Source organism: Tamandua tetradactyla, chromosome 5 (assembly GCF_023851605.1).
Source record: "Tamandua tetradactyla isolate mTamTet1 chromosome 5, mTamTet1.pri, whole genome shotgun sequence".
Taxonomy (NCBI): domain Eukaryota; kingdom Metazoa; phylum Chordata; class Mammalia; order Pilosa; family Myrmecophagidae; genus Tamandua; species Tamandua tetradactyla.
Window position 1 is genome coordinate 157,509,551 of NC_135331.1, and position 20,497 is coordinate 157,530,047.

At 39.5% G+C, this 20,497-nt stretch overlaps 1 protein-coding gene across 1 annotated transcript; it reads right to left on the minus strand.

Annotated features, from left to right (window-relative positions):
* Positions 1 to 211: 211 nt before the first annotated feature.
* On the minus strand, positions 212 to 17,464 carry MCHR2 (melanin concentrating hormone receptor 2). The gene is made up of 5 exons (XM_077159288.1): positions 17,283 to 17,464; positions 8,874 to 9,083; positions 4,639 to 4,833; positions 2,710 to 2,829; positions 212 to 527 (listed from the first exon to the last, which is right to left on the minus strand). Exons 1-5 carry the CDS (start codon positions 17,462 to 17,464, stop codon positions 212 to 214), a joined length of 1,023 nt encoding a protein of 340 aa, XP_077015403.1.
* Positions 17,465 to 20,497: the final 3,033 nt, after the last annotated feature.

Genomic DNA, 20,497 nt, shown 5'->3' on the forward strand with positions numbered 1-20,497 from the left:
CCCACTGCGCAAACAGATCAACATTTTACTTCTTACTAAAATTAGCACATTAAACTCATTGAATTGGAATGGTTATAAGTCTGTTCCATGCTACTCAGTGTCACAGGTACACACAAATACTGGGCATACACATACCGTTACACGTGCCCTTTTTAATAATGCTAATAATGTAAGCATTCTATCTAGACTCTTCAGTGATACACATCCTCTCCTAAAAGCTCGATTTCAGGGTGTTTTCCAAATTGTTGATTTCCCTCTCGGTCCCCTTCCTTTGGATTTGGGGCAGGCGTTTCCGGAAGTTTCCACTCAGCAGGATGTAGAGAAAAGGGTTGACGCTGCTGCTGGCGTAGCTGAGACAGACGGCGAGGTAGTAAGCCACGTAGAAGGCCAGTGTGGGCTGCTCCATCTGCAAGTTCACCAGCTGCATCACGTGGTAGGGGGCAGCACTGAGGACGAAGATCGCCACCAGCACCAGCACCATCTTGGTCAGCTTCATCACTCTCCGCCGTGGAACGCTGGGATTGTAACTGCAAAGAGAACATCGCGGTAGGCGTGAACAGACGACCACAGAAATGCCAAGACAATGGTTTCCTAGAACTTCTAGAACTGTACATGGTGGCTTTGCAGTGAATTATGAAGCTCATTTTTGTTCCTACTTATTCAGAGCATTGTGACAAAATTCGTTTTTATTCCTGCTAATAATTTCCAGACTTTTCCAAAGCTGGAACATTCTGAGAAACAAAATACATAGCATAGTTTTGAATTTCAACCCAAAGTGGAAATAAACATACATGAGTCTATGCTGATATAAAATGATTGAATAAAGTTGGGGGAGAAGAGACAAGCCTTCTTTACAGAAGAATTCCAAATAATATAGTTGATACGCCCCTTTCCAGGAGGTGGAGCTTAATTCCTACTTCCCTCCTTCTCCCCTTTGAGGGTGGGCTAGACTTAGGGACTGGATTCCAAAGACTAGAGTGGAGAAAAGGATAAATGGTAAATTTACAGTGGAGAAATCTGGCAGACTGTACTGTAACCAAGTGATTAATCTCCAGGAATGTCATGTAGCAATCATGGGTGATGAGGAGGGCTGATTTATTCCAAAAGACATAGCCACAGTCTAACCATGAGAAATCAATCAGATGAACCCAGATTGGGGGACATTCTATAGGATATCTGGCCAGTAATTTTCAAGCCTACCGAGGTCTTGAAAAACAAGAAAGGACTGAGAAACTATCACAGGCCAAAGGAAACAGGGGAGATGTGACTATAAATGCAGTGTGGTATCCTGGAGTGGATTCTGGAACAGAAAGAGGAGAAAAACTGATGAAATTCGAATGAAGTTTGGAGTTTGATTAATAACAACACACCAATGTCAGTTTCTTTGTTTTAACACCTTTATCATGGTAATATAAGATGTTAACAATGGGGGAACTGGGTGAGGAGTGTCTGGGGATTCTCTGCACTATCTTGGCAACTTTTCTGTAAATTTATAATTATTCCAAAATGTTAAAAAAATTATTTTAAATCTCCCAATTTGATCATGTTATGCCATTTTTAGACATTTAACTTCTCACATTTTGAGGCATATCTGTACTGTGTGAGGTTTCTTTTGTAAGATGCTCTTAGCATTTCTAGGGAAAGTGTTATGGCCAAAATGGTCTGATTTGGAGAACTATTTCAAAAGGGCTTAAGCATCCTCACCAGCTGCCGGTGTCCTTATGTTCCACATGATTCCATTTCAACCACCTCACAAATGCAGCACCCTGGGGCACATTGAGAAGCTGAAAGTGTTTTTCTTTTTCTATATACCTGTGGCTGTTTCCTTTTTCTGTTCTAAATAGAGCACCCTTAAATAATGTTAGATTTTCAAAGAATTTCAAGAAGCTAAATGGGAAAAATAGTCGTGAGTCAATTGACCAAACTGTTGGTACTGTGTGTTTGTCACAGATTTTGACAAATGGGAGTTGTATTGTTTACATATTCTGTTTTATCTTCACAGAGTTACATATGGTGTGCAGGGAAAACCCAGCAAAGTTGCCTTTCTAAAGAAATACAAAAATCTATCCAAAGGACAAATTTTCATAATAATTTTTACCTAACAGGGTTACATAATTACTGTATTACTCTTTTGAATGACTTGGCATGTAAAATGTCAAGATGAAACTATTTTAGATTTATTCATGAAGTTTTACTGATATGTATCTTTAAAGTTCCTTCCCAAGTTTATTGTCTCCAGGTAACTCTTTGATTTTATTTATTCCTAGTCATTCTCCTACTAAGTATTCAAGTATTAATGAGATTCTTCTTTAAATTAAAAAAATTATAACAAACATTAGAAGAATGCTCGTAACATTTAAGATACATGCATATGTACACAACTCTGCAAAAGTCCAACAAAACCATTTAAATGACTTTTGTTGATGGCAAATACAAATTATCCTTTAAATAGAATCTCAAGTTCTGCTGATATTTTAAAGAAATCATTACATCAGTGTTTTCAACATTTACCACTGAGAGATCCTCAAATAGCTTCTGTAGAACATGTCTTACTTTGAGAAAACCTCTTTCTTATGCAGATTTGTATCAATGTCTATATGTGGAAGTGTGGCATGTTTTAAGTGGTTGTCACTTAAATTTCATTGTAGATGATTCAGGATATCTGAGTTATTCTTTTAACAGAGAAAGCAAAATAAGACAAATGCTTACCATCCAGCATCCTTATTTTGTTGATACATCTCCCAAGTGTAGCATAAAATTAAAATATAGCACACCAGAATCAAGGGTAAAGGGAAAAAAAAAGTCATCACCGTCAAATAAAGTGTATACCTGCAAAATGAGAATGAGAGGACAACACTGTTACTTTCACTATGCTAAGAATTAGCTTTTACAATCTGAGAGGCATACTTCTCTAATTATTCAGGGTCCCCGATAAAAGTCCTTGGATAATGGTAGGGGTCTTTGGGTACTTTTATGTTCTCCATTGTTCACTGGCACAAGGCTTCCCTTATCCGGCAAGCCCAGACTACTGAGAGCAGGAAAAGGGAGGCTACATGTTATTATTATTGTCATTAGTGTTATTAACAATAACAATAGCAGCGGGAACAGTCACAGCAGCAGGCAGCTTTTATTATGCTCCAGGCACAGTTCTTAGTGTTTTATGTATTCTAATCCACTGAATCTATGTGACCCTGAGTATGATGGCATTAGGCTCCACATGTTACAGAAGAAGAAACAAAGGCACAGAGGACTAACTGGCTTGTCCAAAGTTACTACTTTAGGTAAGTGGCAGAGGTGGGATTTGAACCCAGACAGGCAGCTGGGCTCTAGTGCCCATGGTGGCACCAGATGGCTATCCCATAGGCACGAGTGAGGCCTGTTGTAAAATCAGTCAGTCCATCCTTGGTGCACCTCCAGAGAGGATTCCAAATGCATGAACTCTATTCCTACATAGACGCCAGATGTCTGCCTTCCTGGAAGAAGCTCGGCCTTGTGCAAAGAAGGCAGGTCCTGCCAGGGTGAGTGTGGGCAGGATGCAAGGAAAGCTCCTGTGACTAGAGAGCCCTGGATGTAGCATCACAGTTTCAGTCTCAATTCACTTAAGGGATTAATCCTAGGGGGCAACAGAGGCTGTAACCTCAGACTGTCCTTCATGACGAACAACCCAAAAGAGCAGAAGCAGCTATTGGTATGAAATAGTCTCTTTTTTCCTTTCTTTCATTTCTTTGACACTGGCCAAGGTCACATAGTGAGATTTATGTTTTCCTTTTAGATAAGTTGGGAACCACATTAGCATATCACCCACCAGTGATTAAGTGTAATTTCACGATTTGGTTCCTTTCAGTTGGCTGATAGTTTTTATCTGTGAGAGCAGCCAACACCAGTGGGAGAAATAATGAATGAACCATCTTATGTACGTCACCCTCATATGAAGACTTCTTTCCCCTGGATTTGTGGCCTTGTAGGGCCTGTACCTCTATCCCTCTTGGGCTATTCTGTATGATGAGGAAACGGTTCATCTACCTGGCAAGCCATGGAGTGGGAAAAGGAATCTCTCAGGCGAACTTGAGATAATGCATGTAAAAAAGCACCTAGCATGGTACCTGGCCTTTAGTAAATGCTCAAAAAATTTTAGTTGTGGACCTTCAATGTTGTATTCAAAAATTACAAACAGAAAAATTTTGGCTTAAGTTTTCTTTTCACTTAAAATGTAAAAAACCTAATAGCTGTGTAGGTTACATATTGATAAAGTTTGAGTCTTGGTAACTCTTATTTACTAAGAGTTACTCTTGGTTACTCTTAGGTACTTTTAGAAAACTCTGCCCTTTACTTGATTGCTGCATTTTTGGTTCAACTGCCTGCCATGTACCTTTTAAATCCACATTTAAATATATTTGCAAATACTGAGATTAAATGCTTAAACTCAAAATCTTTTTATAAAGATCACCAGGAGAGTAGGCACTCTGCTCCTTGAAATCAAACTATCAACTCAACTGTGGAAAGTGGAAAACTAGGCAGGGAGGCTGGCCAGAAGAGATCCCCAAGGACTCTGTAAGAGCCTGCTCACGTGCCGACAAGGAGGATGAAGTACTGCACAACTTAATTCAATTCTATTTTTCTTAAGTTTTAGCAACATACCTGAGTACGTCGTCAGGGGATGTTAAATCAAAAGCACAACTCTCAACGCCATCTTTAAATTTGATGACCTTGGAGTAGACCCAGACGGGCAACGCCAGAATAAAAGAAGCCGCCCAAAGGCCCAAATTGATGCGGACGGTCTTGTACCTTGTTCTCCAACTCATAAGTCGAAATGGTTGGACGAGAGCCAAGTACCTGCAAAGCCAGTTAAGAAGGGTTTGGAAACAATCAATAAAAGCACTGAGCTCCAGGGATGAAAGGTTCATGACAAGAGTAAATTATTAGCATTATCATCGTCCCTGAAGCACATGTCTATCAGGGTAAAAGAAAGTTATATTTCTTAAGAGTTGGCTGGTACCTGCAGAGAAAACAACTCTTGACCCTGAAAGTCTGGATAAACCACTCACCGAAATAGCTGTCACTTCCAGGAGCACACTGGTAATGGTAAAATTCTCTAGTGCAAACTCTTTCTTTACAAAGGTGCTTCCCTTGCAGATAAGGCTCCGGAAAACTTTATCTCTGAACAGGGATTTCCTCCAGGAGGCAGAGACCCTTTTCCCAGCAGGATTTACTGACATAGAGGCAGGAAGGAGGAGAATGCAGGGGCTGATAGAATCCCCCCCGAGGATGAGGTTCAGGCCCACGGGTCAGACATTTTCCCTTTCCAATAGGGTCCCCAGGCTCTCGCTGGTTCCGTGCAGAGACATCACAGGAGCGTGACTAGTTTAGACAATGCAGATTCCTCAGGGACCTGGGACTAGCCGAGGAAGGGATGAAATGGGCTGACAAAAAAAAAAAGGTTTTTTTGTTTGTTTTCATTTTAGACCCAGAAAAAAGGCTAATCAAACTTGAAATTATGACATATCAAATATATTCAGTTCTCTAGTAAATCCAAGAACTTTCCCAGCCAGTTGAAAGCTAAAGAATGAAAGAGTGCAGATTCAGGAGGAGGGGTAATGGAGAAATCAGTTCTGCTGGAGATTGGGGGTGCTGGAAATTAGTAGAAATTATAAAACATGGTTTCAATGCTCATTTCACTTTCTACATGTTTTTGTAGAGGTATTTAACGATGACTCATAAAAATGAAAAAATCTTCTGTCCTCTTGTGCTTCCAATTTTGCAAAAGGGGCAGGTTGTTTTGCATTCAGCTTCCTGGGCTGCTCAGCTTGCAGGGAGTGGTTTTTGGCCCAGGATGCCTCAGCTGCACCCCCACTTCCTACCTTTCACCCTCATTGCTTGAGGCTAGGGAGAGAAGGCAGGGCACATGAGATGCGAGGCAGGGGGAGCACCTGACCCCTTCCCTCCCTGATGAAGGGATGAAGTGGTGATTGCACAGCCACTCAGCTGTCATTCTGACAGAGGTTAAGAGCTGATGGAATTAGCGTCCACTGATGAGGAAGCTCTGTATCTTTCCCTAGCTGAAAAACATTCAATGGCCTTTCAGATAAAATTCAGAGTTTTTATCATGACCCACTGTCTTGAATCGCCTGCTCCCCAGGCTGGGGCTTGTGACAGCCTCTCCTGGCCTCCCTTCAGTCCTGAGCTCTTTCCCCTTTTGGGGCTGGACACATGCCTGGGAGGGCCTGCCTTTGCTTCCTTCTACTCTTCCCTTAGGTTCCTTCTCCTCTCCTCCTACCGCCCAATTTCTATTAGGATCTATGACCAGAAAATGGATCATAGAGATGCTCTGCTTTTCCTTTCTAGTACTTATCATTGTGGGGAATTACACATTTACCCGCCATCTCTGTACTTCTCACTCGGTATCTGTCTGTGCCACTGGAATGGACACTTCCCGAGGGCAGGAACTTTGACTATTAGTTTAATGCCATCTGTATTCCCTGCACCCAGCACAGTCCCTGGCCTACTGTCCATGCTCAATGAATATTTGCTGAATGAATCCATGAACAGGAATTTTAGCTCCTGCTTCCTGACTTATGATATTTTTGAGAATTACTTACAAAAGTGGGCACTTTATCTTGAAACAATTATTTTGGATGCTTATAAAATTTCTGACATATTGCTATCGAAGTAGGAACTGACTGCTAAAATATTCCCTCTGTTTGCAGTTATCATTAATCAGAGAATGACAAATGAAAATTATCAGAAGTTCTTGGAATTTATGAGCCATCAAATGGGCAATTAACACTACTTAAATGTATAAACATTAAAGCATACTGGTGGCATTGATGCTTGGTTATGGACCTACACAAAATCTTCATTTCTGTTCTACAAACATTTATTGCAAATTTTGAATTTAAGAGAGATAGACCTCTCTAATAAATTCTAGGAAGGAAAAGGTTCTACTTCAATTAAAGAAGCATCATTTATCTCTGGATCTCTGGTCACATGTCCCTCTGTAGTGAGGACAGGGAAAAGGAAAGGGCTCAGTGTCTTAACTTTATGGGACAATTTTAGCAGACTGAATGCATCCTAAATTAAAAAAAAATGCTATTCAGGCATATAAAAATAAAAGAATAACACAGAGAGAGAGAGAGAGAGAGAGAGAGAGAGAGAGATAGAGAGGCTGGCAGCATTAAAAATTATATACAGTTGGTCAGTTCCAAGACAGAAAATGCCCATTGATTTTATTTGCAGTAAGAGGTTTTCAGAAGGCTGACAAACACCCTGTTTAAAAGGAGCTAGTACTTTCCTGCCTGCAAGGTAGAGGGTGGGGAGAAGCTTTTACTACCTGGAGAAGGGGGTTACTATCAGTAGGGCCTCTGCCTTAGGTTGCCCTTCAGCAGTGGGGCTGGCCTGTGTGGGCCTTTCTCTGGAATCTGAACCCTGGCACACTCACCCGGCTTTCCTCAGGCATTGTCAGCGCTGCCTGGCATCGGTGGAGCTAACCTGTCCTACACCATCCATTAGCTAAAAAATATGGCATTGATTATAAATTGAGAAGCATGCTCTCTATTTTGAGAATTCTTTTGCAAAAAAGCAACAGGATATACAAATGCATAAAACAAGACCATCATTATTCACTTCTGCCTGAGCGAATCATTTATATTAACCTTGCCATTCCTTTCTTTATCCCTCTGAAGACCTGTTCGTCACTTCCCTACCCCAAAGGCCCACTTGAAAGGATGAGAGAGACAGTGCACAGTAAGAATCTCTGGATGGACACAGGGGAATTTAATATATTCTTCAAGACTCTTATTTATACATTCATCAAATACTTTTTGAGCCTCTACAATGTGCCAGCCACTCTTACATAGACACTGGAGAAACAGTGAACAAAGATCTTGCTTTTGTGGAGTTTTTATTTCTGGGGTAGAGGAAGCCAGACAATAAAAGTTAAGAAAGAAAACAGGAAAATAAATAAATGATGTGATATATTTGAAGTAAGGGAAAAAGAAAAAGTAAATTAGGGCAACGGGTCAGGAGTGCCAGGCTGGGCTGGGGTGGAAGTAGGAGATGAGTTGAGGTTTTAAGTGGGTTCGTCTAGACAGCATAGACTGCTGCGCATATTACAGCTGTCTGTGGGGTTGGTTTCTGTATGGAGATACTGGCTAAGACCTGGTGGCATCTGGATGAGGCAAGAAGCTCGCATAAATCCTATAGGCCCCATAATGAGGTAGTTCCGAGCTACATGCCCATGTCCTGGGCGCCATCACTTACAGGCTCCATAGGTGCTAACATCATCTTCATCATCACCCCAAATATCAATAGCTTACATGTTTGGGGAACATGACTTCCTGTTCACTTCCTGGTACTTAAATATCTTCATAAAACTGTAAAGGAACCTGTATCTATTGCACTCATTCCTTAGAGAAAGCTGTCAGATGATAACAAGTGTGTGTGAGACAATGAATGTACCAAAACAACCTTGGAGAGTTTGGTTCTCAGTTCTGCCATTACCTCTCTGTGTCCTTCTAGTAATTCCCCTCACTGCACAGGGCCTGAGCTGCCTTACCCCAATAACAGTGGGGGGAAGTCATTCTGGGGTTTCTAACTTTTCATGATTTTGTGATTTTTCTCTTACAGTGAAGTGCAAACAAAACCAAAGTAAAAAAGTCTGACTACAAAGAAGGAGATTTTAGTATTTATGTTTTCTATTAAATAATAGGCTTCTATGAAAGTTGAAGGAAGTATTCTTAGGTAATCAGTTGTACAATGAAACAAAGGAAGAAGAGCTTTGCTGTTAAGCAGCACCAAAGCTGCTGAAATTGGAATGACCCTGGGGGAGGACAGGGACCTTTGATTATATTAAAATGCTACAAAGTCTCTTTACTCACCTGTCTACACTCATTACAGTCATGATAGCACTACAGGCAAACTGGTTACAGGTATCCAGCGATGTGATGATGGTACAGAGAGGCCCCCCAAAAACCCACTCTCCCCCCTGGGCCCACTGGTGAATAAGAAAAGGCATTCCAATGATGTGGACCAAATCAGCCACAGCCAAGTTGCAGATATAAATGTCAGGGATCGTTTTTTTCCTGGACCTGAAAGAAACAGAGAGAAACTGATTGGCATTAAAAGTATGCACCATCTTCAATTTACATCATCTGTGGCAAAATTTCAATTGCCATAATGAATTTTAAAAGTTAAAGTAAAACCTGTACAAATGCACATAAGGATGCTTCATCACATATATATTGAAGGATTTCAAGCTTTTTATCTGATAACTAACTGGGTGGTTTAAAAATGTGCCCATAAATTCTTTGATACTTTTCCTTTCAAAAGGTGAATCTAATTCTTTTCTCTTTCAGTGTGGGTTGGAGTTCGTAACTTTCCTCTAACAAATAGAGAGTGGTGGAAGTGACAGTGTGTGTCTTGCACAGGCATCGTGTGTCCTGCTCTCTCTTGGATCACCAGCTGTGGGGAAGCCAGCCACCATATTGTGAGGATACTCAAGCAACACTATAGTAAGGTCCATTTGGAGTGGAACAGATGTCCTCTACTGTCACAGTCGGGTTCATGTGTCAACTTGGCCAAGTGGTGCCTGGTTGTCTGGTCAGGCAAGCGCTGGCCTGTCTGTTGGTATGAGGACATTTCATGGATTTAAATCGTGACCACATTGGTTGCATCCACAGTTAAGGGGAGTGTCTTCTGCAATGAGTGACACTTAATCTAATGACCTAGAAGGCTTTATTTAAAGGCAGATTCAGAAGAGACAATCACTGTTCCTGCTTCAGCCAGCCAGCCTCTTCTGAGAGTTTGTTGAGGAGCTTCATTGGAGTTGCCAGCTTGGGGCCTGCCCTGCAGACCTTGGACTCTACCTCCCCACGGTTACGTGAGACACTTGTATAAATTTTACATTTACAGATATCTCCTGCTGATTCTGTTTCTCTAGAGAACTCCAGCTAATACACTGACCAACAACCAACACCGGCCTGCTGAATGTGAGTGAGCTACCTTGATTGCAGCTTTATCAGATATCCTGAGCTAAAACCACCAAGCTAAACCTTTCCTAGATTCCCGACCCTCAGAAAATATGTGACATAATAAATATTCATTGTTTAAAGCCACTAAGTTTTGGGGTAATTTGCTACATGGCAACAAATTACACTGACTCTAAGCTCATCCAGGTAGAGGGCTTAGTCTTTGCTTCTCTCTACCTAAAACAGCAGCTCCGCAGTGACAATGAATGGTTCAGTTATACAATGCAATTTTCCCCACTGTGGCTGCAAGTTCGAATCCTAACTAAAACTTTTTCAGAAAAGTTTTCAGCAAGTGCTTATAAATATTCTGTTAAAGTCTAACCCAATAGCAAGGACTTTTAATGAAGACCCTAAATTCCAGCAATGAGGAGAAATCCTAAATGAATTGACTGGTAGAGCACACTAAGGATGGGCTCATGTTTCCTACTGGGATGAATGAATGCAGTAATACCTAGAAGATCCATACTCACCTGTAGGTAAAGGGATCTTCTAAGAGTAGAAATTTAAATTAAAATTCTGTAGGTTCCTCAAATGTTAAAATAAATTTAGATTGAAATGCTAGTGATCATTGGGGACAATCAAGGTGGATTTCTTGACAGAGGAGGCATCTGAGCTGAGGACAAGGATTTGAAGAACAAAAAGGAATTAGCCCTGACTTTGTGCCATTGTTGTTAGTTCCCTCTGGAGTCAAGGTACTGCTTCATTGTTTGGAAGGTAATGTGTGTTTTTATTATTCATTAGCTGCAAATTCTAGAGTCTGGGAACTTCATTTCTAAGTCATCAAATCCTCTTGTGAGTCACCAGATTGGGGATGGATGTGCTACCCAGGCCTTGGCAATGTACACTCTGGGGAAGTTACTGAGACCTTATGCAACAATGATACTCTGGGTTCTAATACAAACAGCTTAATTGCCTGGCCCCACGAGACTGGTGGCTTATATTAGAATGACCAAGAGGGAGAAGAGGCTTAAGAGAAAGGTGATGTCTACCAAAAGAGCAGTGAAGTGGTGGTCTTTGGTCCCTCATCCCTTGTCCTCTCCAGGCCACTGGGAATGGAGGATAGAGAGGGGTCAGGAGAGGGGAACAGACTCTGGAGTTCAGTAGAAAGAGTTCCATAGTAAAAGAGAAATCTAAGTATTAGAGGTAGAAAGAGTTCCATAGTAAAAGAGAAATCTAAGTATTAGCCTATAGATAGTTGATGTTTGCATCTGAATGGAATATAAACCATAAGTGATTGCTTAGGTCCTATTTGCCAATAATTAGATCTGTGGACCTTGTTCTCCTCTAGACAGGCACCCATCATTTGATGATGAATTATAGTAATTCCACTGTTGAGGAAGGTTCATGCTATTAACTGGCAATTAGAAAGAATTAAATAGAAGTGTGTCTAGACAACAGATATTCTGCATGCTCCTAAGAGAATTCTGAAGCACATGATGCATTTATTTGGGCATGGGGGCTAGGGTAGTGAAAACACATTATATTTATTATTGCTTTCTTTACTGAGAGTGACAGCATAGAGATGAAAAATAATTAAGTAGAAATTGCATAATTTTTAACTCTACAATTTGCATTCATTTTAAAGTCTAATTTATTTTTAGATTTCTTGTTTCCAGACTTCTTTATATAACTGTTTCTCATGACCCAGGTATTTTAAATAAAAAATGTGGGTTAGTGATGAATTTGGCTAACACTTTTCCGTATGGTTCTCATAGCCATCCTTATGCTCAATAATTTGAGGAACAGTCAACTAGATTATGAGACTCCAGAACACCATGCAATTATATGATATAGTTTTTACACATTGTAATGTGGAAGAATATTTTATCAAATGGGGAGAATACATATAGTATTAAGCAAAAAACCCCACTATTGACTATATATGTAGCATGATGCCAAATTTGTTTAAAACATTTGCTTTAAAATATGCTGGAATTATATGTCAAGAGTTCCTAGTGATCATCTATTTGATAGCAATAGTAGTGTGCTAGTTTGAAACTATTATGTACCCCAGAAAAGTCATGCTTTAATTCTGATTCATTCTTGTAGGGGGAGCCATTTCTTTTAATCCTGATTCGATATTGTAGGGTGGAAGATTTGATTAGATTATCCCCACACAGATGCAACCCACCAGTTGTAGATGTGACCTTTTGATTAGATGGAGGTGTGACTCCACCCATTCCAGGTGGGTCTTGACTAGTTTACTGGAGTCCTTTAAAAGGGGAAACATTTTGAAGAGAGCTCAGAGCTGACACAGATGTAGATGCTTGGAGAGCAGAAGTGACAAAGTCACTAAGAGACTCAGACGTTTGGAAATGCAGAGCCCAGCAGACGTTGTCATGTGCCTTTGCATGAGATGCTAAGTAAGCCAAAACCCAGAGTTGGGTGCCAGAAGAGCTAAGAAGCCTAGGCCCACAGAAGCCTAGAAAGGAAACCATCAGAAGCTAGAAGCAAAGGAACTGAGAACAAGGACCAGCAGGCGCCAGCCACATACCTTCCCAGATCCTTCCTTAAACTAAGGTATCTTTCTCTGGATGCCTCAGTTAGAACATATTTATGGCCTTAGAACTGTTAACTTGTAACTTATTAAATTTCCTTTTTAAAAGCCATTCCATTTCTGGTATATTACATTCCAGCAGTTTAACAAACTAATACAAATAGTAAACTAATTTTTACTTTACTCCTTTGTCTTTTTCAAATTTTCTATAAAAAACATGTTCACCATTTGCAATCAGAAATAAAAATATATGTTATGGGGTAAATAAAACGACAAAACACAACACCATATATTCAGACTGTTGAGCAGATCACTTCCAGCTGGCTCTCAAATCTATTTCCTATCCTTCCCCAGCTCTGTTACCAGGTTCCCTTGATCCAGGCAATTTCCTTTCCCCTCCCTGCTGCTGGCATCTCCGGCAGTAGTCTCATCCTTTCTGTGCCCCCAGCTCCCTCCTGCAGCACTCCATCCATGGCTCCCACATGGCAGCTTGCACTGTGGTTACAGTTCCCACCAGGCAGACTAGACCCTCGGGTCTGTAAAACCACCTTCTCTCTAGGGCCTTTCAGTTTGGGGCATGGGTGGGGTTGTTGGGGTGGGGATGGGGGCCGAGAGGGAATGTAACAGTGCTCTTGTTAATCTGGCTAATCTCTGGGTTACCTCAACATTCGGTTTTGGGGTTTAACTCTAGCTGAATTAAATCCCTCTTGTGAGCCAGCTCCAATGGTTTGGGAGTGACTTCCTGAAGTACTATGACAGCGGAATTCCAAGGTCCTACACAGGCACAAGAGCACAGACTTGCATGATCAGAGATGCCATCATGAATGGGAGAGTTTAGGGTAACATATTTGCCAACCCCGGTCTAGATCAATATGTAATATGATATAACGGAAAGTGAACTAACTTGGGGATTCTATTTTCATTTTAATGTTTTCACTTATTGTGTCCTTGGGCAAGTTGTTCAACCCTATTAGATTCCAAACTCCACTCGGTGTGTTGGCCAGGTGGACCACGGCAGTGAGATGCTCCCATCAGCATTCCTGCTCATTTGAACACATGTGGCCAATGCTCTAGTATCTGAAATGTAGGGCATGTGTGCAGACAGGGGCCTGACTCAACCCCAAAAGGAGCTCGTGCATGACTGACACCCGGGGTGACAACAGAAGGCTGGATCACCAGCTGTGGTTTAAACCAGGTGGGTAAAAGGAAAAGACCTCTGTTCTAAACATCTCCCCTTTCTGTCTGTCTCAGCAACTGGAGTCTCGCCATTAGACAATGGACACACTGCCACTCTTGTATTTTCTATATAAAATGTTGACACAATTGAGAGGATTAAAACATAGGGCATTTCTGTATTTTGTAATTTAGTGCAAATTAGTTAACCTGGCATGAAGATGAGGGCCGGGAATAACAGAAAGGGAAGTGTTTATTTATCAGGGAATAAGGCACCCCTGAGAGAGTCTCTATCTGTTTGAAGAGGTCCCTCAGTGGACAGGAGGAGGATGTTTTCAGGAGATGGGGAGGGGGCGGTGGGGACTGACAAAGCAAAAAGCATCATTTCCTTTCTTGAAGCATTTCCCTAACACCTACTTATGTCTGTGGAGGCTGATTAAGTAACAGGAGTCAGGTTCATTAGTCTGTTTCCTAGAAATGTAAGGGGGAAATATTTCATTATAATTGGCTCAAGTTTCCTCTTACATTTTCTAAACTGACTTCCTTTTGATTTGCTTTGACTCTAAGGTTCGGCAGTCTAGTAATGATCTGGCTTCAGTACTTTATAGTCACCTTCGTAATGTCCAAATTGCTTCTTGATTTTTAAAGAGTCATGCTCAACACCTTATCCTTGAAACTTCATCTCCATAAATTTAATTTTTCGTATACGTTTCTGGTCTTCCTTGGGGATATTCATAAATTAGTTCACTCACTGCTTGCTTCCTAGTTTCATTAATGGTCTTTACTGACTTTTAGTTCTACTGATTATTGATCTTACTTTTAGTTCTATTAATCCTCTTCTGATATTTATCATAAATGAAATACTCATGAAATCTTATTTGAACAATATCTATTTCCCCTGGTTTTAGTGCAGCTTTGCTCTTTTGTTTTCATTTCAATGTATTAAGAAGATAGCATTAAAAATCATGGCAAGGCAAAATACAAATGTTGATAAAAATCATCTCAAAATTTTTTGCGATTGCTTTGCAAAAGGAAGTGTCAGATAACGTCCTAGCAATAAAAAATTAAAGTTGCTTTCAAATGATTTTTGAAAATTTAAAATATTTGTTTAAGAAATCCACTAATGTTCTTTTATCTAATGTATTTTCCTCACATATCTCTAAAATGGTAATGATATAAACAAATGAAAGGTATTTCTCATCATTGCAAATAAATTAGTTAGTATCATAACTCAGGTTTTCTTTTCCCCACCTAAGTGACTCTTTACTCTATGCCGAGAATCCATGCATTATTAACTCAGCATTGGCTTTTAGGAGAGTTCATGATCTCTTTTTTCCAGCTGTGTCTCCATATGAGTAGGCGAGAGCAGGTTGTTATCTACTGGTATGATTTGAGGAGACCAGCAAATTGCTCTGCCTCTAAATATGCCCTCAATGGCTTATCACAGGGCCTGAAATCCCACTATTGAAGAGTCTTTGAATATAAAAATTGCCTGTGAAAAGTGTAACCCTATATCTGGACTATTTCTAAGGGCCAGCACATTTTAAGGATTTGGTTTTTAAACAGTGTGTGACACCAAGCTCTGTGGGTATGGGACCCAGTACATGCATCATTAGGAGAAGAGGATAAAATTGCTGAGTGGCCCAAAGGAAAGATGGAAGGAAAAGTGTGCAGGAGCACCAGACAAACATGGACGAGCTTGAAACTCCCAAGGACTGATTGGTTTCCATGAAACATGCTTTCAGGTCTAGTGAACTGGTCTAACATCTCTTACACATGCCATGGGCTCTCCCTGCATCTGTGGTGGCTCTGTTCTAGAAAGTCAGCTCCTCTTTTTCAGGCTATTAACTTTCTACTTAGCACTCCTGTCTCCCTGGGGCTTCTTAGGAATCTTTGATCATATCCATTTCCTTTCCTGAAACTTATTATTTGAACCATCTCTTTTTTTTTCCCTTTTCATTGTTTTTAATGGCTTGTATTTTTTTTCTAGTTAGTTTATACGTTTAAATCTTATCTTCTCCACTAGACTGTAAACTTTTTGAAGGCAATTATGCCACAATATTTCTTTAATATTTTCATAACCCACTGGACATGCAATGGGTATTTAATAGTACATATTGAGTTGAAATATTTTTCTTCCAACGCTTTTTTATTATTTAGTTTAAAAGGCTGTTTATTCATAATCACTTTTCTGGACTTATTAAAGAACACATGAATTCATTAAAAAGAGAATCCCAACATACTAAATATTTTTTCAATTATTGGTGGTATAAAAAAATAATACCATCAGCCCTTTACTCTTACCTGAGATAGTGACAATAAAAGTTTGAAAGGGGAGTGGTCAAAGCAACTGGGGGAAAGAAAGGGACCACCTAATGAGCTTTCTCAGAGACAGCAACCATCAGCCGAGCACATCCCAGAGCTGCTCTGCTCTTAAGTAGCTCTGTGAGGATTCTTGTATCCACATGGCTAACCCAACAACTACTTTTCTAATTTTCATTATTTCTTTATCTTTGTTTTTGTTAGTGTGGAGGAAATAGCCTGTAATTTGAAATCACAGGATAAGAGTTCAAGTGCCAGGCCCATTAGTTACTAACTGGCTGAAGCTGGGTAAGTTATTTATTGTCTTGAACCTCTTCCTTCAAATGGGGATAATATAGAATAATACTCTGTTTTGAGGAGTAAGTGCATTTAGAAGTACGCTTTGTAAATTTAATGTATTCTAGAAAGTTTGCTGTCATTATGCGTTAATATCATAATACTGAAAAATACCCATTAGATAGCACCACCGAACAATGCCTTTTATAATATGTAAATGTGGAAAGCAATTTTTTTTAAATGGTGGTTATAAAGATGACCAGAGACCAGGACAAAAAAATGTTAACATCTTGAATAGATTAAAGACCAGTAAAGCTTAAATGTGAAAAATAAACAAGATAGCAAAGATATCAAATAGTGATGGGGCACTGCAGTAATTCTAAGTCCATTTCATCCAATCCATAGAAAAATGTAATCTGTTCTTAATCTTCAGGCTAAATGCTATAATCTGGGTTTCCGAGAAAAGAAGAGGTCATGCAAGGGAGGAGGGAGACATGGAGCAAAGGCAGGAGGTAGTGGAGAGCTGATATCTGTCAGCGTGACCTAGATGGGGATGGACTATTTTGATGGGAAAACCACCACCTAGGAACCCTGGCAGCTTGGGTGTTCAGGCAAAGTCCCTCTCAAGCCCACACAAGGGAAAAGAGAATGGTTTCATTGCCATTTTCAATCCCTGCCTAGGTTCGAGAGTCTGAGTTAATTGGTCTGGGGTGCATCAGTGTATCAGGGGATTCTAATACGATTGAAACTCATTGCTCTGAAAATTCACTGGCCCACAGTCAGCACTGGCCTTGGTCTTACCGTTTTGAGATCTGCCAGCCAGATTTTGCTTCATACATGATGAAAATAACTATAAAATCTTCATTAATTATTTTAAGCAAATATTTTCAGAAGCTGATTTCATGAAGCTAAATCCTACAGGGGAAAAGAATTTTGTTAGGTAGTATAGAATGTGGTTCCCTAAATTATGGAAGAAAAGAAAAAGTCCTTACCTTATTATGGTGACTACAATGAGGATGTTGCCAACCAGGCCGGTTGAACAGATAATCCCAATCATGGAAGGGAGAATGACCGTATCCACGAGACTGGGAATTTGATAAGCAAACTCTTTAGTCCAGGACTTGTTCAAAAGCTCAGTTGAGGTGTTCCAACAGGGTGAGTGAAGCGAATTCATTGTTTATGAATTCGGTAGTTAAAGCTATGAAGTAATAGAAAATGATTTATTTAATGATTATGATAATAAAAAGCACTTTTCTTTCAAGGGCAGGCTCTCAACATAGGTTTACTTTACTTTATTCAAAAAGCATTTCAAAAAAACATTTATTGGGGTCTGATTTTGTAAGAAGATTCATGCAACACAAGATTCCAGGGTGAGCATGATTGGACCCTATCCATGAAGGTCTCACAGCTGACAAGAAGAGATGGGTAAATTGAAAATTGCAAGAAGTATGAGAAGTATGAGAAGATAGTATGTACATCTGATCACAGCGTATACTTTGAGCATAGCTGAATCATCTGGCACACACAGGCACAGGTTGTGTACAACTGGAATCTGTTCTTATTGGCTTGTGTGCCCATCCTGATGGGCTAATACCCCATGATACTGGCTGAAAACTATATCTCCTCTGCTATAAAAATGCATTGAACACACCCAGTTCCGATCATTTAGGAATGACATGGGATAGGCCTTCCCGAGATGATTCCTGACCCTTCTTGAAGGACGAGGGAGAATAGGCTTAAAAAGGGATAGTTGAGGAAAGGGGAAAGTGCTGTCATTAGTGGGGGAAGCATGTACAGATATAAATTATGTTACAAGGCAAAAAAATGATGACAGGTCAATCTAAAAATGACATGCAAACAAAACCAAATAGATCTGGAAAATTATTTGCTTGGCCATTTTGATAAAAGATGTCTTTCACCAAAGTCTGGTTTCTGGTAATGGTAAACTGGGTGACTTGGATTAATCCTTACACTGAAATTTGAAATATGCTGGACGAAATGTATATGTGTGTGTGTGTGCAGCATATTCATGTGGCATATATGTGTGGCATATATATGACTTGAAAGGTCTGAAAAGCCAGGGGCATTTTCCAGGTCAGTTTTGCCTGAGAGCCTGTAACTAGGAGGTAAGCATAATATTAAATAAAGCACCAAGGCTCTCTTGCCCAAAGCTATCTATTGATGTCACAGTATTTGAACTCTGGTCCCATATCTCTAAGGAGTGCAAAGAGAAGGATTACTGAGGGTGGGAAATTGTTCAGGAGACCCCCTCCTCTGAGTTGGAACCCCAGGATCTATATCCTTAGATAAGGCTAGATACCTCCACAAGCAATGAGAACCACTAAGGAGATATCTTAGTACATGGCTGAATGGAGAAGGAAAAGGAAGGGAAAGGAAAAGAATGATTTCCTGGAGGTTGTAGCTCCCAAGAATCCTTCCTTATGGTCCAGGAAACCCTCTCTATAATTTTCATCCTGAGTTGCAAATTATAGTTGGGATAGAAATGGTCAAGGCTTGAACCACTCTGATGTGGTCCTGGATGGCAAAGGCCCCTAGCTACCTGGAAGATGCAAAAGCAAAAATCTTGGAGGGAAAAACAGGTATCCCAGGACTTCAACGTAGCCTCAAAATTATTTTTTTGAGAGTGATGGCCAGCAAGCAAAAACTACTCAGTAAACAAGAAAATCAATCAACTTCAACATGAATAAGAACATGAATATACAGTTTTCAGATATTGTAATTATCAAATGCAATTTAAAAACTATGTTAAAAAATATTTGAAGAAATAAATATCAAACTTATAGTTATCTGCAGGGATGATCCAAATATGAAAAGTAGCATAGTAGACATTAAAAAAAAGAGCACAATGAAAATAAAGAAATGAAAAATATTAGGAGCTCACGGGGCTAATTCAATAGATGCAAAAAAATGTATTTTATAAGATCAAATTAAAAATCCATTCATGGTAAAGAGTCTTGGTGAATTAGAAATAGAAGGGAAATTCCTCAGTCTTGTAAAAGACCATATACTTAATGATGAACATTTTTCCCTCAAAATAAGGAAGAATGGCACTACAACCATTTTTTTGTCGATGTTGTACTTCTCCAGGACAGTAGGGAAAGAAAACTAAATAGAAGGGATGAGGACTAGAAATAAATAAAGAAAGAAACCCTCTCATTATTTGCAAATGACATCCTTATGTACATAAAAATTTCAAAAAATGTCTATAGGGTAATTTAGCAAGGTTGCTGAACACAAAACAATATGAAAAAACAATTGTATTTCCACATATACCATTACAAACCTATATTTCATTTACTTAAAAATATACCTAACAGTAAATCTAGCAAAAGATACATAAAATATCTACTGAAAAAATTATAAAACTTTATTGAGAGAAATTAAAGAAAGCCCAGGTAAATGGAGAAAAATACCATGTTAATGGATTTAACCACATTATCTTATGGATGTCAATTCTCTATAAATTGCTTTATAGATTCAACATAATTCCAACAAAAATCCCAACAATTTTGTCATACCTGAGGACAAACTATTTCTGAAATTTAATTAAAATGTAAAAGGTTAAAAACAGCAAATAAACTCTTGAAAAAAGACATCTAGATAGGAGGACTGATTTAACAGATTTTAAGATAATTTATAAATATATGATGATCAAGACAGTGTGACATTTGTGCAGGACAAACAGACCATTAGAACAGAGAAGAGAGGCCAATGACAGACTCTTACATATGGTGACACTTGATATATAAGGGAGGTGTCACTTTAGAGAAGTGAGGAAAGGATGGACTCTTCCACAAATGGTGCTGGAGCAGCTGTTCAACCACGTGGGGAAAATGAAACAATCCACAAACATCACACACACACACACACACACACACACACACACACACACACACACACACATGTACATCCATACGCATGCATGTGGATTCACAATACCTACATATATTAAAATCAATTCTAGGTGGGGTAAAAACCAAGTACAAGGCAAAACTGTCCAAGTGTTAGGAAAGAAAATATATAAATATCTTTATGACTTTGGGGTAGAAAGGATTTCTTAAATAAGACAGGGATTTAGGACAGGGTTGAAAAAGTTTGACTAAAATTAAAAAAAAAAACTATCAAAAGATACCACTAAGTAAGCAAAAAGGCAAGCCTCAGAGTGGAAGAGGATATTTCTAAAACA